We start from the raw sequence: 25,938 nt of genomic DNA, 5'->3' as shown, positions 1-25,938 counted from the left end.
AATGTCGCCGCCCCATTTCACTGAGACTATTGCAGGACCTGATTGCGATATCCCCGTCAGTCTGCTCATCGCAATACGAGGCGGCCCTCATATCGGCAGCTTTTGCGACCGCCTTTTTCGGAGCACTGCGCATTAGTGAATTGCTACCGTGGTCAAAAACGCGTCGGAAGGAGGCCTAATTAATGACGACATAGTAATATGCAGCGACGCCCTGCGCATCAGGGTTAGAAAATTCAAATGCGATCCCACCGGTAGGGGCACATGGGTCCTGGTTAACTCTACAGGTGGCCCAGTTTGCCCGCTAAAAATTGTTAAAAGCTATGCTGTAATAAGACACGCAAGTAGATTTTTCTTCACTCATACAGACGGGTCCCCTCTGACCAAGTACCAATTCCACGCAATGTTCAAGCTATGCTTGGAAAAAAACGGGGCAAATCCAAAGGAGTACGGAACATATTCGTTCCGTATAGGGGCAGCCACAGAAGCAGCGAGGGCAGGAATGTCAGAGGCCGAAGTGCAGAGAATGGGCTTTTGGAAGTCCGCTTGCTTCGCCAGATACATAAGACCTGATTTGCTGAATTAACATGTGTTGTCTCTTACAGGGGTTGAAGTTTGGGTTGTAGGAGATTCCTACCTATACTGGGCCGAAAAGAGGGCCAAACTGCGGCCAGGAGGAACAAATCTTCACCTCCTGGGCATAAAAGTTAACTGGAGGGGTATCAGAGGCCTCCAGTGGAAGCAGGTGTTCAAGGAGATGGTTGGCATAGCGAGGATGGCGGAACACACGGTGATATTGGTGTTACACGTGGGTGGCAATGACTTAGGCAAACAAAAGGTGGCCGAGCTGTACAAATGGGTGACAACGGATATAGTTGTGAATTCCGTTCTCGGGCTCCCTCCTGTGGTCGTGAGTGGTACTTTGTGAGTTCTGTTCATGGGCTCCCTCTGGTGGCTTTGAGTGTTACGGCTGGTCTGTAGCTGGGCTCCAGCTGCCTCGTTTCCTGCTAGGCTTGCTGCCTATTTAACTCCACCTGGACCTTTACTTGTCGCCTGCTGTCGTTGTATTCAGTACTGGTTCAGATCTCTCTGGGACTTCCCTTGTGACCTGTCTCCCCGTGGAGAAGCTAAGTTTATGCTACTCTATTTTTGCTCATTGCTATTTGAAAATGTTTCTCAGTATATGATGAGTTCAGTCCAGCTTGCTTATATGCTATTTGATTGCTAGCTGGAAGCTCTGGGGTGCGGAGTTGCGCCCCTCACATCGTGAGTCTGTGTGGGGGTCTTTTTGTATTCTCTGCGTGGATAATTTTTGTAGCATTTTATACTGACCGCACAGATTCCTTGCTATCCTCTGACTATTTAGTTATTAGCGGGCCTCATTTGCTAAAACCTATTTTCATTTCTATGTTTGTGTTTTCCTCTTAACTCACCGTCATTATTTGTGGGGGCTGCTCTCACTTTGGGGAAAATTTCTCTGAGGCAAGTGAGGCTTTGTTTCTCTCTAGGGGTAGCTAGTTTCTCAGGCTGTGCAGAGGCGTCTAGGCCAAGTTAGGAACGCTCCACGGCTGCCTATAGTGTGTGTTGATAGGATCAGGATTGCGGTCAGTAAAGTTCCCACATTCCCAGAGCTTGTCCTATTTTTTGGTTTACCTATCAGGTCAGTTCATGTGTTCTTACCACCAGAACCATAACAGTACAGCAGGCCAGTAAAGTGTTAATGCATCGCAAAAGAGGGATAAGAGAAGCTCTGAGGTTTTTTTTTTTCCTCTGCAGTGTGTTTAGCCTCTCTCCTCCCCTTAATCTCTGGGTGGTTCAGGACTCAGCTGCAGATATGGACATTCAAGGTCTGTCCTCGTGTGGATCAGCTTGCTACAAGGATACAAAGCATTCAGGATTATGTAATTCACAGTCCTATGTCAGAACCTAAAATACCAATTCCTGAGCTGTTCTCTGGAGATAGGTCTAGGTTTTTGAATTTCAAAAATAATTGCAAATTGTTTCTTTCTCTGAGACCTCATTCCTCTGGTGACCCTGCTCAGCAAGTTAAAATTATTATTTCTTTGTTACGTGGTGACCCTCAAGATTGGGCATTCTCCCTGGCGCCAGGAGATCCTGCATTGCTAAATGTGGATGCATTTTTCTGGCGCTTGGATTGCTTTATGAGGAACCTAATCTAGTGGACCAGGCAGAAAAGATTTTGCTGGCTCTCTCTCAGGGTCAGGATGAAGCAGAGGTTTACTGTCAGAAGTTTAGGAAGTGGTCTGTGCTCACTCAATGGAATGAGTGTGCCCTGGCAGCGATTTTCAGAAAGGGTCTTTCTGAAGCCCTTAAGGATGTTATGGTGGGGTTCCCCACACCTGCGGGTCTGAATGAGTCAATGTCTTTGGCCATTCAGATTGATCGGCGTTTGCGGGAGCGCAAACCTGTGCACCATCTGGCGGTGTTTTCTGAACAGAAGCCTGAGTCTATGCAATGTGACAGGATTCTGACCAGAATTGAACGACAAAATCACAGACGTCAGAATGGGTTGTGCTTTTACTGTGGTGACTCCACTCATGTTATCTCTGACTGTTCTAAGCGCACAAAAAGGTTCGCTAAGTCCCTGTCACCATTGGTACTGTACAGCCTAAATTCATTTTGTCTGTTACTTTGATTTGCTCTCTGTCATCCTACTCTGTTATGGCTTTTGTGGATTCAGGCACTGCCCTGAATTTGATGGATTTGTCATTTGCCAGGCGCTGTGGTTTTATCTTGGAGCCATTGCAGTTCCCTATTCCACTAAAGGGAATTGATGCTACGCCATTGGCCAAGAATAAGCCTCAGTACTGGACTCAAGTGACTATGTGCATGACTCCTGCACATCAGGAGGTTATTCGCTTTCTGGTGTTACATAATTTGCATGATGTTGTCGTGTTGGGTCTGCCATGGCTGCAGGTTCATAATCCAGTCCTGGATTGGAAAGCAATGTCTGTGTCAAGTTGGGGTTGTCAAGGGGTACATGGCGATGTTCCTTTGGTGTCAATTGCTTCTTCTACTCCTTCTGAAGTCCCTGAATTTTTTTCGGATTACCAGGATGTATTTGATGAGCCCAAGTCCAGTGCCCTACCTCCTCATAGGGATTGTGATTGTGCTATAAATTTGATTCCTGGTAGTAAGTTCCCTAAGGGTCGACTTTTTAATTTATCTGTACCAGAACATACCGCTATGCGGACTTATATAAAGGAGTCTTTGGAGAAAGGGCATATTCGTCCGTCCTCGTCACCTTTGGGTGCAGGGTTCTTTTTTGTGGCCAAGAAGGATGGTTCTCTGAGACCCTGTATAGATTATCGCCTTCTAAATAAAATCACGGTCAAATTTCAGTACCCTTTGCCTCTGTTGTCCGATCTGTTTGCTCGGATTAGGGGGGCTAGTTGGTTCACCAAGATAGATCTTCGAGGAGCTTATAATCTTGTGCGTATAAAGCAGGGCGATGAATGGAAAACAGCATTTAATACGCCCGAAGGTCATTTTGAGTACTTGGTGATGCCTTTTGGGCTTTCTAATGCCCCTTCCGTGTTTCAGTCCTTCATGCACGACATCTTCCGAGAGTATCTGGATAGATTTATGATTGTGTACCTGGATGATATTTTGGTATTTTCTGATGATTGGGAGTCTCATGTGAAGCAGGTCAGGATGGTGTTTCAGGTCCTGCGTGCCAATGCCTTGTTTGTGAAGGGCTCTAAATGTCTCTTTGGAGTCCAGAAGGTTTCCTTTTTGGGCTTTATTTTTTCCCCTTCTACTGTCGAGATGGATCCAGTTAAAGTCCAGGCCATCTATGACTGGACTCAACCTACATCAGTGAAGAGTCTTCAGAAGTTCTTGGGCTTTGCTAATTTTTTACCGTCGCTTCATCACTAATTTTTCTAGTGTGGTTAAACCTTTGACGGATTTGACTAGAAAGGGTGCTGATGTGACGAATTGGTCTTCTGCGGCCGTTGAGGCCTTTCAGGAGCTGAAACGTCGGTTTTCTTCGGCTCCTGTCTTGCGTCAGCCTGATGTCTCCCTTCCCTTTGAGGTCGAGGTTGATGCTTCTGAGATTGGAGCAGGGGCTGTCTTGTCACAGAGAAGCTCTGATGGCTCGGTGATGAGACCATGTGCTTTCTTTTCTAGAAAGTTTTTGCCTGCCGAGCGGAATTATGATGTTGGTAATCGGGAGTTGTTGGCAATGAAGTGGGCATTCGAGGAGTGGCGACATTGGCTTGAGGGAGCCAAGCATCGCGTGGTGGTCTTGACGGATCACAAGAATTTGACTTATCTCGAGTCTGCCAAGCGGTTAAATCCTAGACAAGCTCGTTGGTCGCTGTTTTTCTCCCGTTTTGATTTCGTAGTTTTGTACCTTCCGGGCTCTAAGAATGTGAAGGCTGATGCCCTTTCTAGGAGTTTTGTGCCTAACTCCCCGGGAGTTTCTGAGCCGGCTGGTATCCTCAGAGAGGGGGTGATTTTGTCTGCCATCTCCCCTGATTTGCGGCGGGTGCGGCAGGAATTTCTGGCTGATAGACCTGACCGTTGTCCACCGGAGAGACTGTTTGTCCCGGATAGATGGACCAGTAGAGTTATTTCCGAGGTTCATTCTTCGGTGTTGGCGGGTCATCCTGGGATTTTTGGTACCAGGGATCTGGTGGCCAGGTCCTTTTGGTGGCCTTCCTTGTCGCGGGATGTGCGTTCCTTTGTGCAGTCCTGTGGGATTTGTGCTCGGGCCAAGCCTTGCTGTTCTCGTGCCAGTGGATTGCTTTTGCCTTTGCCTGTCCCGAAGAGGCCATGGACGCATATTTCCATGGATTTTATTTCGGATCTTCCAGTCTCTCAGAGGATGTCTGTCATCTGGATGGTTTGTGATCGATTTTCTAAAATGGTCCATTTGGTGCCCTTACCTAAGTTGCCCTCCTCCTCTGATTTGGTTCCGCTGTTTTTTCAGAATGTGGTTCGTTTGCATGGTATTCCGGAGAACATTGTGTCTGACAGAGGATCCCAGTTTGTGTCCAGATTTTGGCGGTCCTTTTGTGCTAAGATGGACATTGATTTGTCTTTTTCTTCGGCCTTCCATCCTCAGACAAATGGCCAAACCGAACGAACTAATCAGACCTTGGAAGCTTATCTGAGATGTTTTGTTTCTGCTGATCAGGATGATTGGGTGACTTTTTTGCCATTGGCTGAGTTCGCCCTCAATCATCGGGCTAGTTCTGCTACTTTGGTTTCGCCTTTTTTTTGTAATTCTGGTTTTCATCCTCGTTTTTCCTCAGGTCAGGTTGAGCCTTCTGACTGTCCTGGGGTGGATTCTGTGGTGGATAGGTTGCAGCAGATTTGGAACCACGTAGTGGACAATTTGACATTGTCACAGGAGAAGGCTCAGCGCTTTGCTAATCGCCGTCGCTGTGTGGGTCCCCGACTTCGTGTGGGGGATTTGGTATGGTTGTCATCTTGTTACGTTCCTATGAAGGTTTCCTCTCCTAAGTTTAAACCTCGTTTCATCGGTCCTTATAAAATTTCAGAAATCCTCAATCCTGTGTCATTCCGTTTGGACCTCCCAGCATCTTTTGCCATTCATGTGTTCCATAGGTCATTGTTGCGGAGGTATGTGGTGCCTGTGGTTCCTTCTGTTGATCCTCCTGCTCCAGTGTTGGTCGAGGGAGAATTGGAGTATGTGGTGGAGAAGATCTTGGATTCTCGTGTTTCGAGACGGAAGCTTCAGTACTTGGTTAAATGGAAGGGCTATGGTCAGGAGGATAATTCCTGGGTTGTTGCCTCTGATGTCCATGCTGCCGATTTGGTTCTTGCCTTTCATTTGGCTTGTCTTGATCGGCCTGGGGGCTCTGGTGAGGGTTCGGTGACCCCTCCTCAAGGGGGGGGGGTACTGTTGTGAATTCCGTTCTCGGGCTCCCTCCTGTGGTCGTGAGTGGTACTTTGTGAGTTCTGTTCAAGGGCTCCCTCTGGTGGCTTTGAGTGTTACGGCTGGTCTGTAGCTGGGCTCAAGCTGCCTCGTTTCCTGCTAGGCTTGCTGCCTATTTAACTCCACCTGGACGTTTACTTGTCGCCTGCTCTCGTATTCAGTACTGGTTCAGATCTCTCTGGGACTTCCCTTGTGACCTGTCTCCCCGTGGAGAAGCTAAGTTTATGCTAGTCTATTTTTGCTCATTGCTATTTGAAAATGTTTCTCAGTATATGATGAGTTCAGTCCAGCTTGCTTATATGCTATTTGATTGCTAGCTGGAAGCTCTGGGGTGCGGAGTTGCGCCCCTCACATCGTGAGTCTGTGTGGGGGTCTTTTTGTATTCTCTGCATGGATAATTTTTGTAGCATTTTATACTGACCGCACAGATTCCTTGCTATCCTCTGACTATTTAGTTATTAACGGGCCTCATTTGCTAAAACCTATTTTCATTTCTATGTTTGTGTTTTCCTCTTAACTCACCGTCATTATTTGTGGGGGCTGCTCTCACTTTGGGGAAAATTTCTCTGAGGCAAGTGAGGCTGTTTCTCTCTAGGGGTAGCTAGTTTCTCAGGCTATGCAGAGGCGTCTAGGCCGAGTTAGGAACGCTCCACGGCTGCCTATAGTGTGTGTTGATAGGATCAGGATTGCAGTCAGTAAAGTTCCCACATTCCCAGAGCTTGTCCTATTTTTTGGTTTACCTATCAGGTCAGTTCATGTGTTCTTACCACCAGAACCATAACAGGATATGGAACGGTTCAGCTGTCTATTCAGGAACATAATACTGGTGTGGTCGGATATAACACCACGGGCCGTTTGGCGAGGAGCAAGAGATAAAAAAAGCCATAGAGCGGACAAGGAGTAAATTCAATGCTCGGATTGGAAAATTTGTGAGAGGAAAAGGCGATGTTGTAATTCGTCATCGCCCGCTACAAGGGTCTAACACGCCACAATTAAGACCGGACGGAGTTCACCTGACGGACATTGGCCTCGATATTTTTTTGTCGGGTTTACAGGACGGGGTTGAACAGGCCCTAACATTGTTGGGTGGGGTCGGAGTCCCGCGTAGGTAATACACGGGATCCTCCGTGGCGGAAGAAGCGGAGGAGGGCAAAGGTCGTAACCGCTCGTTGGGCCAATTCCCCTGTCGATCATGGACAGGAGCTCGGCGCGAGCCGCCTGTTACGATATGTAATTGCCTTTCCCTGCTTATTTAATTAATAAACTGTGACCGACCCATTCAACCCACCTAGGACTGTGTGTGTTTCATTACGGGAGTGATGGGAGGGGGGAAGGCACTGGTTACGACACCCAGGTCTCCACAGTCTGGCAGGCGCGGTACTGAATAAGGTGCGCGCCTCTGACTGGGGAGCACACAGAGAAAGCATCAGTAAAATAATGTCAGTGCCAGTTCCCCCCTAGCATCACTCCCCCCCCCCCTTAGTGATGCACTAATTAGGAGACCCCCAGCCGGCCAGTGGTCACTAGAGGGGAGGGGTCCTTCGGCCACTCCTACAGGGGTTAAATCCAGGTGTCCGGCCGGGAACTTCCTCTTTTCCTCCCGGCGGACACCTGGAAGCTTTTGTCCCACCCTCCCTCCCTTTTAAGGGCTAATGGCGATACTAACCAGCGTGATAATGTAAATTTGTAAATTCTATTGCAATAATTAAAAAAAAAAAAAAATTGTGTATATAACTAACCATAGTAATCTTTATTAAGTCACAGCGGAAGAAGCGGAGGAGGGCAAAGGTCGTAGCCGCTCATTGGGCCAATTCCCCTGTCGATCACGGACAGGAGCTCGGCGCGAGCGGCCGTTACGATATGTAATTGCCCTTCTCAGCTTATTTAATTAATAAACTGTGACCGACCTGTTCAACCCACCAAGGACTATGTGTGTTTCATTACGGGATTGATGGGAGGGGGGAAGGCACTGGTTACAACACCCAGGTCTCCACAGTCATTACAGGCAAGTTGTTGATTTTTTATCCAGAGAACACGCACCAGTGATGTCACAGGATGGAGATGATGTAACTGGTGATGTCATGTGAATATTAGATTTGTAAAAACAAAATGAGTTAAAAATCTGCACAAAGTATTTGTGAATTAACCTTTAAATGGTAAGAACACTTTTGCATGTAAATTAAATAAATAGAATATTGCTCATCTTGTAAAATATAAAAATATTAAATACAAATATTTTTTATGTCTACAGCTCCCACGAAGATTTGTGGGTTTTCACAGCTGCAGAATACAAATAAAGTTTACACAGACTGATCCTGCAGTCATATTCATATTCTCTCCCCACCAGTCATCCACTCCATGCTACTCTAATAGCTGACCCCAGACGGTCAGCACTCGACCAATGTTATACAATAGGCTGTTCAGATGAATGAATGTCTGCATGATAACAATCGCAGCATGCACTGGTGACCTCAGTACTTCAGATGAGGTTCGCTTATTCAAGTCTATGGATGCTGTGACAACACAGCATTTATTCTTAATTATGCTAGACGTATTTTCCAGTAGGTCAAGAGATATAGAACATTGTTTATATGAGCCTGAATGTTGACTCTTGAATTGACGTTTGTTGCAGCTTATTGTGTGCTGCTATCCTTGGAGGACAGGAACGCAGGGTCATTGAACAATTGATGTTTGCTAATATGATTACCCATTGTATCAGTACGTGCAGCCTGTTAACCTGTAAACAACGAAGGACAAACTATGCAGATTGATTGAATACTTGAACAAGGAGAATTGACCTAATCCCACCTTCCCCCTGATCTCTGGATGATGACCTGAAAGACAGTGTGAAGGATGACACCAAAGAGATCAAGCAGAATCCCACAGCAGCCACCACGTTACGAAGCCGCACCTTGCCACCCCACCTTGCATCACTATTACGTCAGAAGGATTCACCAACATGACGTTCTGCACCCACTGGGGACAGGTAAGGTTAGCTTGGTACAGTTTTACACAGACCCTGTCCACATGGGCCCAGGGAGAGGATGTGGCTCACGCAGTCACTGCCATGGCACCACACTCGCCCACAACCTTGACAGGCTGAGAGGCCTCTTTCCCTAGCACCAGTGAAACAGAACCTGGTCAGCCCAGTAGGACTGCCACCAGTTCCTTGTTAAATATATGCAAATATGAAAAACAAGTCAGCTCACCTGTCCAGGCTACTCCTCATCTGATCCCACACGGAAGGAGGAAGCCGAGCAGCTGGTTAGAAATGCACACGTGGAGAAAATCCAGGGGAATACAGGTACTCATAAAACATTAAATTTATCCATAATTAAAAAAAGTTCCATTGATGTTACATAAGGAATATATTGTGAACATCAACACATAGCAGCATATGACAGTACAGCAACTTTAGCCTACGTGTTTCGACAAGATGATCTTATTCATTGCTCATGTCATGTCTTGCAGCTGCTCTAATCCTGGTGAGCTAGTGGAAGGTTAGACTCTGTCATTTGCACCATTCTATGTACTTGCTGGGACCGTTCTATATGTTTTTGACTGGAGGTTCAATAAAGCATTTCCACACTGTTTTACCCTCACTCTGTGTTGTCAGATAGTGTTCTGCCCACGGGAAAGGAGCTTGGGCGTTCAGTGGATGAGCCCTGCTCCATGTGGTCTTTCTAAAGGCAGCAAGGCCAGCAGACGACAGAACCCACTGACCCTCGTGTCTCCACAGATGCGCAAAGAAAACAGATGCTACTTATGGACACACTGCCATCATTAATACAGGAAACTGTATTTGGTCTTGTAAATCGCATTCACTATAATAGCAGAGGACACATGTATGAAAAATTGTGTTTTTCTGGATGATGGTTTTCGGATAGTTGTTTGAGCCTAAGGATGAAAGAGAGGATGGTTGCGGAATCAGACTACACGGGGTTTATTTTGAGTCTGTAACCATGGAAACACATTGGTTTGCAGGCTACATTGCCAGGACAATGTACAGCAAACATCCGCATTTTCTCTTTACCACAAGCCTAATTATAAAACAACATTTTCACATATTTAAATTGAAATATACATTTTATAATGAAGATCCATCAGGTCATTTTTCTGTTACAAAGCTCCAAATCCTCTGCATCGATACATACGATTAATGCAGACAGTTTTGGTACAGAATATCAGACATTCCCACTGCTTGTACTAAATCATTGATTTTCCTCATGTTAGGTGAGAAGCGCGGTGGCATCTTTGTGTTGTTGTCGCTCGCTGTGTGGCATTGTATCATTGTTTCATTTGCAGAAGTTTCTTTTTTCCCTCTTTTTTCCTTTCCGTTCTGCAGAGCACAGAAACGTTGAGAGTCGCCGTAGGGATGAAGCATCCATCGCGCTGCTTAAGATTCATTATCGCTTCCCTCCATGGGTGCTCCATCCAAAACCCAACAGAGGGAATGACGAGAAAGAAAAAGCACTTCAGTAATCAAGAGCTAAAAGTTTCCTGCTGAACTTTCTCCATGATGGTGCTTCTTATTAATAAAATAGATGGTACAAGGATTTCAATATGTGACCACGATGGCGACATCAGCATCACAAGGGGTGGAAGGAGAACACAGCAATGTACAGGCTCCTATCAGAATGTACGGGAGACTGCAACAAGACAGGAAAAATATATCTTTCTACCATGTTCGTCAGTAGATAGAAAAACACTAAAATTGAGACTCATCAGTGGTTGATACCTTTTAATGGTGAACTGAAAGGATGGTAACAAATGTCAGCTCTGGAGACTCCTCCATCTCTTCGTCAGGCATAGAATAACAATATCTATAGAGTCACATATTTATACACAGCAGGGACACAGAACAGAGCAGTAATAAGACAAGTGACGTGAAGCAGAACTATCAGTATAGGAAGGGGAGAGTCAGTCATGCCAGTAAATATTGGAGTTCATAGATAAGGAGGATGGAAGTTTTATTGCCCTCTGATTGAGGTCTAGTTCCGGTTGTGACACCCCCATGAGGTCTGGTCCGGGCTCTGATGTCCCCACCTGGTATGGACTGTGATGCCCCCACGAGGTCTGGTCCGGGCTGTGATGCTCCCACGAGGTCTGGTCTGTAATGCCCCCACGAGATCTGGTCCAGGCTGTGATGCCCCCACGAGGTCTGGTCTGTGACATCCCCATGAGGTCTAGTCCGGGCTGTGACGCCCCCATGCAGTCTGGTCCGGGCTGTGACACCCCCACGAGGTCTGGTCCGGGCTATGACGCCCCTATTAGGTCTGGGCTATGGCGCCCCTATGAGGTCTGGCCTGTGACACCCCCACGAAGTCTGGTCCATGCTGTGACGCCCCCACGAGATCTGGTCCGGGCTGTGACACCCCCATGCGGTCTGGTCTGTGACGCCCCCACGAGGTCTGGTACAGGCTGTGATGCCCCCATAAGGTCTGATCCGGGCTGTGATGCCACCATGAGGTCTGGTCTGTGACGCCCCCACGAGGTCTGGTACAGGCTGTGATGCCCCCATAAGGTCTGGTTCGGGTTGTGACACCCCCACGAGGTCTGGTCCGGGTTGTGACACACCCACGAGGTCTGGTCCAGGCTGTCACCCCCATGAGGTCTGGTCCGGGCTGTGACACCCCATGTGGTCTGGTCTGTGACGCCCCCACAGGTCTAATCTGGGCTGTGACGCCCCCATAAGGTCTGATCCGGGCTGTGACGCCCCCAATGAGGTCTAGTCTGGGCTGCGACGCCCCCACAGATCTCCGATTGTATCTGATGGCTTGGCTGTAGAAAAAGGTAGACAATTTTTATGTGTTTTGGATAAAAACTGTCCCATTTAAGTAAGATCTATTGGACGGTCACTTGGCTTCTCCTACATGGACGGTTAATTTCAGTACAGGAGTAGCTGAGTGCTAAGTTGATGGTGGGATAAACTTGATCAAAGTTTTCATGGAGCATTTTCAGCTGCTGTTCAGACTCCGCTCAGATGATTAAATATCGTCAATCGATCGTAACGTGATGGGACAAGAGGACAAAAAGTCACTTTCAAGTTTGGCCATGAAACGATTTGCGTCCTGTGGATCCATTTTCCTTCCTATCGCTGGAAAATCTCCTGTAAGTTTATGATGTTATCAAATTCAAGGTAATTGTTGGTGAGGATGAAATTTGTACGTTTCACTACAGAATCAGCATCAAGTCCTGAATTGTCCATAAAGATTTTGCAGCCATTTAATCCATCCTGGTGCAGGATGTTAGAGAACAAAGACTCCACAAGTAACAGGTGGTAACAAACAGCAACTCGGTCTCTTTCGAGGAGTCTCCACAGCGGCTATTTGTTACCACCTTTTCAGTTTGCCATTAAAATGTATCAACCACTGACGACTAAAAAGTGTAATATTGTGTTACAAGACCACCAGAGATACAGACATTATCCCCTGCACTGCCCTAGACCACCAGGAATGACAATATTAACCGCTGCATTGCCCTATTCTTCTAGGGATGCCGGCAGCACGGTGGCTCAGTGGATAGCCTTGCAGCGCTGGAGTCCTGGGTTCAAACCCCACCAAGGACAACATCTGTGTTTGCGTGGGTTTCCTCCGGGTACTCCGGTTTCCTCTCACATTCCAAAGACATCCTGATAGGGAATATGTTAGTGCTATATAAAAATAAAGATTATTATTATTATTATTATTATTAACCCCTGCACTGCCCTATTCCACCAGGGATGCCGACTTTAACCCCTACACTGGCCTATTCCACCAGGGATGCCGACATTAACCGCTGCATTGCCCTATTCTTCCAGGGATGCCAACATTATCCCCTCCACTGCCCTATTCCACCAGGAATGCCAATATTAACCGCTGCAAGGCCCTAAACTGCAAGGGAAGCCAACATTATCCTCTGCAATGCTCTATTCCACCAGGAATGCCAACATTAACCGCTGCATTGCCCTATTCTTCCAGGGATGCCGACATTAACCCCTGCACTGCCCTATTCCACCAGGAATGCCAACATTTACTGCTGTATTGCCCTAAACCGCAAGGAAAGCCAACATTAACCTCTGCACTGCAGTAGACCACCAGGGGAGCCATGATTAATCCCTTGACTGCCCTAAATCACCAGGAATGCTGATATTTACTCCTTGACTATTTTAGAACAGAAGGGAAGCTGACATTAACCCTTGCACTGAACTAGACCACCAGAGATGCTGACATTAACCCTCTCATTGCCCTAGTCCAACAGGGATGTTGACATTATCTCCTTCCCTACCCTGTTCTAGATCATTAGGGATGCTGACATTAACCTTTCACTGCCTTAGACCATTAAAAGTGCTGGCATTGACACTGCTCTCGACCACTAGGTGTGTTGATCTGAATTTTAACCTCTAGACCCAAGATCACACAGCACCTTAATCTGGCTTTTTAATTGGGGGGTGCTTTGACTCTACTTGCAGATGCCCTGATTATTATTATTATACATTAATACATGTGAAAGGGGCAAATATAGACAAGCACAATAAACATGAGCAATGCAAGGCACGCACAAGAACAGAAGGAGGACCCTGCCCGCGAGGGCTCACAGTCTACAGGGGATGGGTGAGGACACACTAGGAGAGGGTAGAGCTGATCGTGCGGCGGTTCAGCAGACTACGGATCACTGCAGGTTGCAGGTGGGTCTTCAGGTTCTTTTTCAAGGTTTCCGTGGTAGGCGAGAGTCTGATGTGATTGCATTGAATGAAAAAGCCTGATTGCCCCCATACAGTAAGCAGCCCCTAATGCTCATGCCCTGGGTCTCTAAGTCTTCTCTTAATGATCCCATAGCAGGGGCCCAAGGATGGCCTCCATGCAGCCTGACTACTTGGCTGGGGCCTGATTCTCACCCATAGGCGTGCATTTCACCACTGGACACCATCGCACCCACTAGCGTAGTGCAGAATACGGGACGGTTGGCATTTGGGCACAGTTGTGCTGCAATCTACAATAATACAGATTTTGTGGTTAGGTCTCCTCCACCACATCTCTGTGCAGTCATTAAAGGCTGGCACACAGATGCATCGCCCCGGGCCTCATGTAGGTGGGCAATTACCCCGCTGGGCTGTTCTGTGCCGTACATTAGGGATAATAACATTACAGTGAATCGACCCTTTCAAAACACCAGAACTAAAAGCCAAAGAAACGTGAAACTCAGGATAATTTGGAGAAATTCCCTGAATATTTGTGAACGAGCTTTGTTTGTTGAGACTTCAGATATTTCCAGGACTCCGGCGGGCGCGGCGCTGCCGTCCCATAATGGCCGCTGTTCCCAAACACAGTCATTTCCTTGTTTGCATTACAGTCCCAACCAATCAGTAAAAAAAAAAAAAAACGGCCTGCTTCCATTTTAACAAAATAAAGTGACCTCTCTGTAATTACAGCGGAGGGGGTCCTGGAAATCTGGAGACATTGTTTAAGAGCCCTGACATTCCCACACACAAAAAAAGAAATGGCTGCGGGGCACGAGCCGTCTCCTACAATATATGATTGATCCCCCAATCACCACCAGTCAACCAGACGGATTAATCATGTGTTGGTGCAAGCCGCTTGTCAGACGCCCCGGTAATAAACCTCATAAACATGGCTTCAGTAACGGAGGCAGAAGCCGCAGAGCTGAGGGCGCAGTTTGGTGCAATAAGGAAAATTTAGCAAAACTGGTGTGAAGGAACAGAGGAGCCGAGCTCGGGGCCCCCAATCTAGTGATGGAAATCAGAATTAAGGCCCAAATCTGATTGGTGTTGCATAGGACTGTCACGGGATCTGCAAGTAACATCTGCAATTTTTTTTTTTTTTTACAGAGACAACACAGCCCTAAAAAGTTTTTTGGTTGCACAACTTTTCTGAGAATTATTGCCGTGTGACCAGTGTATTGCCATGCATGGGGCCCCATTCCTAACAGTGGTAGGACCCATTTTAAATTCATCTCTGCTTCATGTGATTGCTGCAGTCCAAGCCCCCCCCCCCCCCCCTCCCGGACAGCCTGGAGGTCCTATCTGAGCCCCCCAGACAGCCTGGAGGTCCTATCTGAACCCCCCGGACAGCCTGGAGGTCCTACCTGAGCCCCCCGGACAGCCTGGAGGTCCTATCTGAGCCCCCCAGACAGCCTGTAGGTCCTATCTGAACAGCCTGGAGGTCCTATCTTAGCCCCCCGGACAGCCTGGAGGTCCTATCCGAGCCCCCCGAACAGCCTGGAGGTCCTATCCGAGCCCCCTGGACAGCCTGGAGGTCCTATCTGAGCCCCCTGGACAGCCTGGAGTTCCTATCTGAGCCCCCAGACAGCCTGGAGGTCCTATCTGAACCCCCCGGACAGCCTGGAGGTCCTATCCGAGCCCCCCAGACAGCCTGTAGGTCCTATCCGAGCCCCCTGGACAGCCTGGAGGTCCTATCTGAGCCCCCAGACAGCCTGGAGGTCCTATCTGAGCCCCTCGGACAGCCTGGAGGTCCTATCCGAGCCCCCCTGACAGCTTGGAGGTCTTATCTGAGCCCCCCCCCCCCCCCGACAGACTGGAGGTCCTATCCGAGCCCCCGGACAGCCTGGAGGTTCTATCAGAGCCCCACCGGACAGCCTGGAGGTCTTATCCGAGCCCACCCAGACTGAAGGTCCTATCCGAGCCCCCAGACAGCCTGGAGGTCTTATCCGAGCCCCCGGACAGCCTGGAGGTCTTATCCAAGCCCCCGGACAGCCTGAAGGTCCTATCTGAGCCCCCAGGACAGCATGGAGGTCAGTAATGCACAGATTGGTGGTCAGACGGCTCACAGTCACGGATTGTCCATGTGACCCCGGCAGGCAACATGGTGGCTCAGTGGTTAGCACTGCAGACTTGCAGCACTGGAGTCCTGGGTTCAAATCCCACCAAGGACAACATCTGCAAGAGTTTGTATGTTCTCCCCGTGTTTGTGTGGGTTTCCTCCAGGTTCTCTGGTTTCCTCCCACATTCCAAAAACATGCTGATAGGGAATTTAAATTGTGAGCCCCAATGGGGACAGTAATGATAATGTGTGCAAAGCGCTGTGGAATATGTTAACGCTATATAAAAATAAAGATTATTATTATTATTCCCCATAAATGACTATTCTGGAACATTCTCACACCCACGTGATGATTTGCTCCAGTTACCCTCCCTGATGATGTCCCAGTCTTCTTTTTATTTTTATTTGTAGTTATTTTTTACAGTGGCATATATCCCAGGCTGCAGCACCGTATACGCCAAGTTGCAGCGCCATATAGCCCAGGCTGCAAGGCCGTATATCCCAGGCTGCAGTGCCGTATATCCCAGGCTGTAGCGCCAATACATCCCAGGCTGCAGCACCCTATATACCCCAGGCTGTAGCTTCGTATATCTCCAGCTGCAGCGCCATATAGCCCAGGCTGCAGCGTCGTATATCCCAGGCTGTAGCGCCAGTACAACCCAGGCTGCAGATATCCCCGGCTGCAGTGCTGTATATCCCCGGCTGCAGCACCGTATATCCCAGGCTGTAGCGCCAGTACATCCCAGGCTGTAGTGCCAGTACATCCCAGGCTGTAGCGCCAGTACAACCCAGGCAGCAGCGCCGTATATCCCCGGCTGCAGCGCTAGATATCCCCGGCTTCAGCGCCAGATATCCCCGGCTGCAGTGCTGTATATCCCCGGCTGCAGCGCCGTATATCCCAGGCTGTAGCGCCAGTACATCCCAGGCTGTAGCGCCAGTACATCCCAGGCTGTAGCGCCAGTACAACCCAGGCTGCAGCGCCAGATATCCCCGGCTTCAGCGCCAGATATCCCCGGCTGCAGCGCCGTATACCCCAGGTCTCGTAGCAGATTCTATATCTGTGTAACAAGTGGAGGCTGATGCCAAAATCAGACACAGACAAGCATTGTAATAGCCGGAAGCGTAGGCGAGGATAAGTAGCACTAATTCTTTATTTCGGAGTTTCTGATTACAGCGGTTATGATACAAAAGTCCCGGTAATCCTGAGGATGTTCTACTCTACAACAGCATTTTCCTGATCGAGAGACCAATTTTTTGGCAAAAGTAAAAAACAATCAAACCTTCCATAATGCATAATAAAGGGAATGTGACATAATCCGTGACTGACATGGCGGTTTAGAGGTTAGCACCATTTCCTTAGAACATGGTGGGCCAAGGTTTGCACCCAATAAGGGGGCAACATCTGCAGATGGTCCCATTGCTGTTTCTGGCACATACCGATACATCGACCCTATATATGAGAGCATCCAGGAGGGCCAATAAATCAGACCACTGGAAGGAGCATCACATGCCCTTCTGGGCACTCCGGGGTGGGAGAACTTTTTGTACATGGTAACCCATCACCATGTCCAGGTGATGTTTTGTCTGAGGGTTACACCTCAGGGACGAGGCAGGGAGATGGCTATATCAAAGGCAAAGAATTATTCTAAAAAGATGACTACATACATTCAATTTTACAGATTACACATTATAGCTCGCCACATATGAAGGATCATGACACTTAGCCTCATTTCAGGCTTTACTGCTCCTGACTGGCATTATTTTTGCAAATGGTTCCGCTCCCATAATGCATCAGACCGTGGCCCTAATCTGATGGTTCCTACATCCGGGTAACAGTTCCTTCACCAGGTCCTTTTCCCGAGGTCCATAATGGACGACCCGTTCTGATCCAAGTTTAGGCAATGGAGGATATGCCACAAACTGCTAATAGATAAAGGTGTGCAGCCCCCTCCATAAGTCTATGGGGGTCCAATGCGAGAGCAGCCACCTCCGCTGACGTGTAAGGAAAATGCAGCATTACAACCTGTGATCTCATCACTAATACGTTACCTGCCCACAGAACATTGGTGTAACGTGTCCCCCCGTGATTCATTCACTACATGCTTCATTCACCCTCATCACAAATGACTGTCGCGTGCACTACGACAATCGGGAACGTTTACGGTATGATGGATGCGTCTCGCAATTAATAACATCTTAACGGCGTCTTCAGAACTAAACACGCTGGCCCCGATTCATCATTTGAGTTTTAAGTATCTTTCCTTTTTTTTGTCTTATGGCATATGTCGACGTTTTTCAAGCAATATTCTTAAAAATGGTACATGCGGTTCATGAATTTTGCGCCAATTTTTTAAAAAATGCACTGAATTTTTGTCTTTAACCTTTCTTGCGAGTTTTTAACTCAGTCACATTCCATCAAAAAATATTGCAAAATGTTTGTGAAAACATTGCTAGAGTACATTTGTGCGAAAATTTGTAAAACTTGCAATTGATGAGTCAACTGTAAAACATCTGAAAAACCCTAACTTCGTCCACAATGGCGAACATAAAAATGAGCAGGCGAACACTTATAAAATGAAAAGAATAAAAAAGACAAAAAAAGGCGCAAATGTAATAATCGGGCCCAACATGTGAAGCAGAGCAGAGGACATCCGGCTCGATAGTGATCTCATCTACCCCACACGAGCCCACCAGGGAGGAGGCGTCCGGGGCGCCTCAGGATTGGCACAGCCTGTATCCGTAGATATTAATGGCGGACTATTTTGAGTCATAAAATGGGGGATGGACAGAAACTGGATATGATAAGGTGCGGGGAACATGGCAGCTTCTGCCCCATTGTAAGTGGATTATTAAAGTGCCCAAAAATCTATAAAGATCAGTTTGGCTAGAATACTGACCCATTGCACTGACTGCTGTGTGATCCGGAGCGGCAGTCCTACCGGGGCCCGTCATCTGTTGCACCGTTATGGACATGATCCCAGATACCAATATGGAGGACGCCGTATAATCTTGGCCATATGAAATGTGTGAAATCGGAGGCACATGAAGGATTTCTAGATGTTAGTGGTATCTGAGGTGTCGCCAATCTCCCGTCTATGGAGAGTACAGCACCATGTCGGGCACACACAACGCCCCTTGGTGGTAATATGGATCTATATACCCTGCCCACTGGTGTCACACGATGCTTTATAGCGGCTGTCCGGTCTGCTCCAAAAATAAGAAGCCATTTTGTCACTCAACCGAATGGTATTACAGTATTGCTCTGAAATCCCAAATTCGACCACAAAATGGTGGACGGAAATCTCGAGAGACGCGAATTTGCAGGATTAAAATTAACAGTAAAGCGGAATTTCCTGAGGTAAAAATGGCAAATAGATATACAGATACAGTGCCGGCAAAAAAAAACATTACAAGTAATATCCACGTCATTATTTCACATCTTAAAAGTGCACATAAGGGGGAGAGAAGCAAAAACTGTGTAATAGCAAAAATGGCTTAACGAGGAGGTGAGATTGCAAAGAAGTCATGTGATTACTCTTGGCTCTGCTGCTTGGCTGAGAAGTCTGACAGAAAGGCGAATGTGGCCCCGTCTAGTTACAAACAATTGTGGCACCCCGTGTTATGGGGCCCGGTCTTCACCTAAACAGTAGATGACTCAATTCTATATGACGTGATTTCTGGTTTAGGGTATGTGCACACGTTGCGGGTTTTCTGCGCATTTACTGCGTTTTTTGTGCGGATTTCACCTGCGTTTTTACACCTGCAGATTCCTATACAGGAATAGGTGTAAAACGCTGCGGAATCCGCACAAAGAATTGACATGCTGAGGAAAATAATCCACAACGTTTCCGCGCGGAATTTTCCGCTGCATGTGCACAGCGGATTTTGTTTTCCATGGGTGTACATGGTACTGTACAACGCATGGAAAACTGCTGCAGACCCGCAGCTGCAGATCCGCAACGTGTGCACATACCCTTAAGGTCCAGGATTCCTTTAATGAGGCATCCAATCGACTGAGAACACACAAAAAAACAAGCAGTCACTCAGCGCCATCAATGGGAAAATACAAACGTTACAGCTCAGAAAATCGCGAAACAAAACTAGTATTTTTTTATCTTGTAAGTTTGGCATTGCTGAAAAAACGAAAGTGCCAAAACAAAAATGGCCGTGGTGGGAAGGGGATAAATGTGCCCGTCAGGCTCCATTCACCCTTTGGAAGCTAAATGAGTACGTGTGGACATGTGGCGTCCCCTACAGGCTCAGACGTGAGGGGCACAAGGCCTCTTAGGCTCTTATTTACTGTAATTATGTGTTAAATACTTGACCGTCCGATAATGCAGAATATTTGATAATCTGGCACTTCTAGTTCCACTGCTAAAGGATTAAAAGGATTTCACTAAACTTGGAGTAACATCTGTCTAGACATTTATTAGGGTTGTTTAATGCCGGATTAAAGGAATTTTTAGTGTGTTTTTAAGGAACAAGGAATGACAGAAAATTGCAAGTGTCTCTTGATTGTTTGTGACTGAGGCGGGGAACCATGAAGGAAATTAGTAGTTTCCCTTAGCAACCAATCAGGTCGCTGATCTCATTCTTCAAGGAGCTCCTGAGAAATATGAGATGAAATCTGAATGGTCAAGTCTTGCTACATAGCAACCAATCATATTCCAGCTTTCATTTAAGCAATGATTTGATGTGTTGCTATGGGCAACTGCTGAACTTTTGTTTCTGCCTCAGGGCCTAGAAAATGTACAAAATGGCTGATGATTGTGTTGTCTCACAAACGGCTGAACTCATAATTGCTCTTCTGATACAATTAATGCTACTTTAAACTTTTTTTGTCAGCATGGTAAAGTGCACCTGGCACTTCGCTGAGGTGAGAGCGGCCATTTTGTGTGATGCTGAAGCCAGTCCATAAAATGGCTGCCTTTTTACAGCACACAAAATGGCAGCTGGTTCCATACTTACATACCGGTCACATTTTATTTATGCAAAGGCAATATATAATAATACAGAGCGCGTCATTCCTATACAAGCAAAAAAAATAAGTTCGCTTTCTACGTTTTACACGTGGCAAAAGGCGCTAATTCGGTATCTAGACATTCAAGGATCTTGTAAACCACTCGGCACAACGACAAGCTTCCACCTGTTGTCAAACTACAACTCCCAGCATGCCCTGACACTAGGTGGAAACCCGCCGGCTTACAAGGCTCGCTCTAATTCGCCGTCGGCGCTGCGTAATCGCTGTGCTTAGCACCGTGTGAAAGTTACTTGTACATCGTAATGCTATTATTTACAGGGCTAGAAATAAAAAAAAACAATCCATGGCGACATTCCGGGTCTTCAGTACTGCGGCGTGAATCGAGAGGTAAACACAAAGCTGGAGCGAGGCAGTCCAGACGGGCCAACACTGGAAGACGCCATTTTAACGCTGAATTGAGGGACCACCGGCAGTAGATACCTGCAACGATCACACAGAAAGGATCAGTCAGAGCAAGACACGAAAAGTGAAATACTACCAGCTCTGGGTGACAGCCGTCATGGCGGCTATTAATGAGGCCCGCACTCCTGAATACTCCAGCGAAGAGCGGCTTCTCATAGGCCATACATTTCCCTGCAGATTCCCTTCTGAACCATCAGACTCACCCCCATAAGTACTCCCAACTGAAATGGTTTCTGAGCATGCTGGGAGTTGTAGTCCCACAGGGTCAGGGGGAGCACTCTGCTACTTGGCCGCGACACCTGTCACACTATCACAGTTTATTGGGCGTCGCTGCTACATTGCAGAGTGATACAAGTGAACGGCATCGCATTGTATCTCCTACGGCACTGTCAGCGCGACAAGCAAGCTGCAAGGCCAAGCATGTCGGCGTTCTGGTGACTTGCTCGTTGCAGTATTGTCGTGTTTACAATGTGACCCCATTCACTTGTGTTATACTGTGATGTAACAGCGAGCGGAGCCGAGGCCAAAGTCACCATGTAGCCCCAGCTGTAGGGACGCCAACATTTGTCATATTGCTCGGAAGGATTGGAGTTTTATGGACGCGGCGATATCACATGTGTTTATTTTTAAGAATTGGGAAAAGGAGGGTGACAAAGGTCTATATATATAAATTATATATATATTTTAGACTTTTATAAGAATTTATAATTTATTTTGTACTCCATGTTTTTAAAAACTATTGCCATCATTTACACAATTTGCCTGTCTGCTGCAAAATGGCCGCGACAGCCTCGAGTTCTCCAATGCACAGCAGGAAGTTTTAGAAACTCTCCACCTGCCCCTTCATTTCAGCCCCCTGAAGGTCCATCTACCCCATCTGTGTCTTCCCTGGTCGGCCCATCCTTCCTGCTTGGTATTCTGAAGCGGTAGTGGCCATTTTACAGACAGGAGTCAGCAGCGGGTGCAGCTTTTAGGAGGAATCCGCCAGGTATGTGCACTGTACACACTATACGGTGGCGACGTGTGATGATACTTTTTACCTTAGACTGGAGGGTCGCCTTCAGAAATCACATATGACCACTGGTAAGGCTAGTCTCACATGGCGTCGTTTTTGAGGTGTAAATCTCTTCAGGAAACATTTTGTTTTTGAAGTTTTTTTTTGGATGAAACGTGTTATACAGCATTAGGCCGGCGTCACACTGGCGAGTTTTACGGACGTATGAGCGCAGAAAATACACCCGTAAAATACGCATAACACACGGCCCAATGATTCTCTATGGCCCAGCTCCTATCAGCCGTATTTTACTGATCCGTATTATACGGTCTTGTACGGCCGTAGAAAATCGCAGCATGCTGCGCTTGTCACCGTATTGCGCAAAAAAATCGCCAATGAAAGTCTATGGGGGCGAGAAAAATACGGATTACACACGGACCAGCAGTGTGACTTGCGAGAAATACGCAGCAGTGTTCTATAGAAAAGCCGGTAATTCAATTGCCGGCTTTTCATTTCTCCTTCCCAAACCCGACAGGATATAAGACATGATTACATACAGTAAACCATCTCCTATCCCTTTTTTTTTTTTTTTGCATATTCCACAATACTAATGTTAGTAGTGTGTATGTGCAAAATTTGGGCGCTGTAGCTTGTAAAATAAAGGGTTAAATCGCGGAAAAAATTGGCGTGGGCTCCCGCGCAATTTTCTCCACCAGCGTGGTAAAGCCAGTGACTGAGGGCAGATATTAATAGCCTAGAGAGGGTCCATGGTTATTGGCCCCCCATGGCTAAAAACATCTGCCCCCAGCCACCCCAGAAAAGGCACATCTGGAAGATGCGCCTATTCTGGCACTTGGCCTCTCTCTTTCCACTCCCGTGTAGAGGTGGGATATGGGGTAATGAAGGGTTAATGTCACCTTGCTATTGTAAGGTGACATTAAGCCAGATTAATAATGGAGAGGTGTCAATTATGACACCTCTCCATTATTAATCCAATAGTACGAAATGGTTAATAAAACACACACACATTATTACAAAGTACTTTAATGAAATAAAGACACAGGGTGTTTTAATATTTTATTAGACTCTTAATCCACCTGAAGACCCTCGTTCTGTAACAAAGGAAAAATAACAAATCAACAATATCTCATACCTTCCGTCGCTCAGGTCAAGTCCCACGAAGTAAATCCATCTGAAGGGGTTAAATCATTTTACAGCCAGGAGCTGTGCTAAAGCAGTGCTCGTGGCTGTAAAACCCCCGGGAATGAATGGATTGCAGGGGATGACCTGTAGTTACCTTGAGTTGCGGTGAGGCGCCCTCTGCTGGATGTCCTCATATGAACTCGAGCGTGGGAACTTTTACCAGGCTCCAGTTCATGAGGACATCCAGCAGAGGGCGCATCACCGCAACTCAAGGTAACTACAGGTCATTCCCCTGCAATCCATTCATTCCCGGGGGTTTTACAGCCACAGCTTTAGCACAGCTCCTGGCTGTAAAATGATTTAACCCCTTCAGATGGATTTACTTCGTGGGACTTGACCTGAGCGTCGGAAGGTATGAGATATTGTTGTTTTTTTATTTTTCCTTTGTTACAGGACGAGGGTCATCAGGTGGATTACCAGTATAAAAAAATATTACAACAACCTGTGTCTTTATTTCATTAAAATACTTGTAAATAATGTGTGTGTGTTTTATTAACCATTTCGTACTATTGGATTAATAATGGATAGGTGTCATCATTGACGCCTCTCCATTATTAACCTGGCTTAATGTCACCTTACAATAGCAAGGTGACATTAACCCTTCATTACCCCATAGCCCACCGCTACACGGGAGTGGGAAGAGAGTGGCCAAGTGCCAGAATAGGCGCATCTTAGACTACTTTCACACTAGCGTCGTACTCGGCCCGTCGCAGAGCGTCGGGCCGACGTACCGACGCTAGCGTTGTATACGCCGCACAACGGGGGCAGTGGATGCATTTTTCCAGCGCATCCGCCACCCCATTGTGAGGTGCGGGGAGGTGGGGGCGGAGTTCCGGCCGCGCATGCGCGGTTGGAAATGGCGGTCCGTCAGCAGCAAAAAACGTTACATGTAACGTTTTTTGCATCCGACGGTCTGCCACAACACGGCGCAGCCGTCGCACGACGGTTGCGACGTGTGGCAATGCGTCGCAAATGCGTCGCTAATGTTAGTCAATGGTGAAAAAACGCATCCTGCAAGCACTTTTGCAGGATGCGTTTTTTCGCCAAAACGACGCATTGCGACGTATTGCAAAAAACGCTAGTGTGAAAGTAGCCTTACAGATGTGCCTTTTCTGGGGTGGCTGGGGGCAGATGTTTGTAGCCAGGGGGGGCCAATAACCATGGACCCTCCCTAGGCTATTACGATCTGTCCTCAGTCACTGGCTTTACCATTCTGGCGGAGAAAATTGCGCGGGAGCCCACGCCAATTTTTTCCGCGATTTAACTCTTTATTTTACAAGCTACAGCGCCCAAATTTTGCACATACACACTACTAACATTAGTAGTGTGGAATATGCAAAAAAAAAAAGGGGGATATGAGATGGTTTACTGTATGTAATCATGTCTCACATCCTGTCGGGTTTGGGAAGGAGAAATGAAAAGCCGGCAATTGAATTACCGGCTTTTCACATATATCACGCTGAATTAAATATAAATACAGTGTATATATATATATATATATATATATATATATATATATATATATATATATATATATATATATATATATATATATATATATGTCTCAATGACACATATATATATATATATATATATATATATATATATTGTATATATGTTTTAACAAACATTTGAGCACATAAATCCATTAGATGTCGGTTTTGCAAGCCTGCGAGAAAATATCGCAGTACGGATGCCATACGGATTACATACGGAGGATGCCATGCGCAAAATACGCTGACACATCCTGCCTACGGATGACATACGGACCACTATTTTTGGAACATTTCTGCGTATTACGGCCGTAAAATACGGACCGTATTTTCATACGCTGAGTGTGACGCCGGCCTTAGGGTATGTGCACATTGGATCTTTTTGAGGAGATTTGAGATCTTAAGAAGCTTTTGGAGAGTCACCGATCAGCTTATGAATCAACTTTGTTGGTCATATGAGTTTTTTATTTTTTTTATTTTTTGCACCTGGCGAAATTTAGAAAAAAGCCTGGTGGTGGAAACTAAGTACTGTCCAAGAAAATAGATTCAGGAAAAGAAAAGCTCTTCCAAAACTTTCCAAAGAAGTTGTATTTTTTTTTTTTAACAGTTTCTGCATGAAATTTTTTTTTTGTCATTCTCAAAAAAACGATCTGTGCATATTCTAAGGCTATGTTGAAATCAAATTTATGGGGATTTTTTATAACCAGTTTTCTTCAAAATCCCCATGTAAAAAAAAGAAAAAAAAAACCTTGATAAACTCTTCCTATTCCTTTCTATGGGGAAACCACTTCGCTGTAAAGATAATTTATTGAGCTTTTTCTTTCTGGAAGATTTTGATAAACTCCTTTTTACACTTTGTTCACACAAAGCTTTTTAAATGGTTTTTGGATTGTATGCGTTCCAAAAACTGCTTCAAAAACACTTGGAAAAACTTTTCCGTTCGTTTCTATGTTCAATCAGTCTTTTGCACCTATACTTGGGTCAGAGGACTGTTTATGTGAGGAGATTTCTCAGATTTTTTTTTTTTTATCCTGAAGAAGTTTTGAAAAACACCTGATGGAAAAGTTGATCCTGAAAGAACGCTCTCCAAAAACAGTCCA

At 46.5% G+C, this 25,938-nt stretch overlaps 1 protein-coding gene across 18 annotated transcripts in view; it reads right to left on the bottom strand.

The window, feature by feature from the left end:
* Positions 1-16,823: 16,823 nt before the first annotated feature.
* Positions 16,824-25,938, bottom strand: part of TTLL7 (tubulin tyrosine ligase like 7) — a 203,459-nt gene continuing 194,344 nt past the window's right edge. For all 18 annotated transcript variants that reach the window (XM_077277940.1, XM_077277942.1, XM_077277937.1 and 15 more), the window contains one exon: positions 16,824-21,166. In XM_077277940.1, the coding sequence (XP_077134055.1) occupies positions 21,049-21,166 (118 nt within the window). In that variant the 3' untranslated portion in view covers positions 16,824-21,048. The remainder of the gene's footprint in view (positions 21,167-25,938) is intronic.

This window comes from Ranitomeya variabilis, chromosome 8, assembly GCF_051348905.1.
Source record: "Ranitomeya variabilis isolate aRanVar5 chromosome 8, aRanVar5.hap1, whole genome shotgun sequence".
Classification (NCBI taxonomy): domain Eukaryota; kingdom Metazoa; phylum Chordata; class Amphibia; order Anura; family Dendrobatidae; genus Ranitomeya; species Ranitomeya variabilis.
Note: the sequence above shows the minus strand (reverse complement) of the source record. Positions and strands in the feature narration are given on the sequence as shown.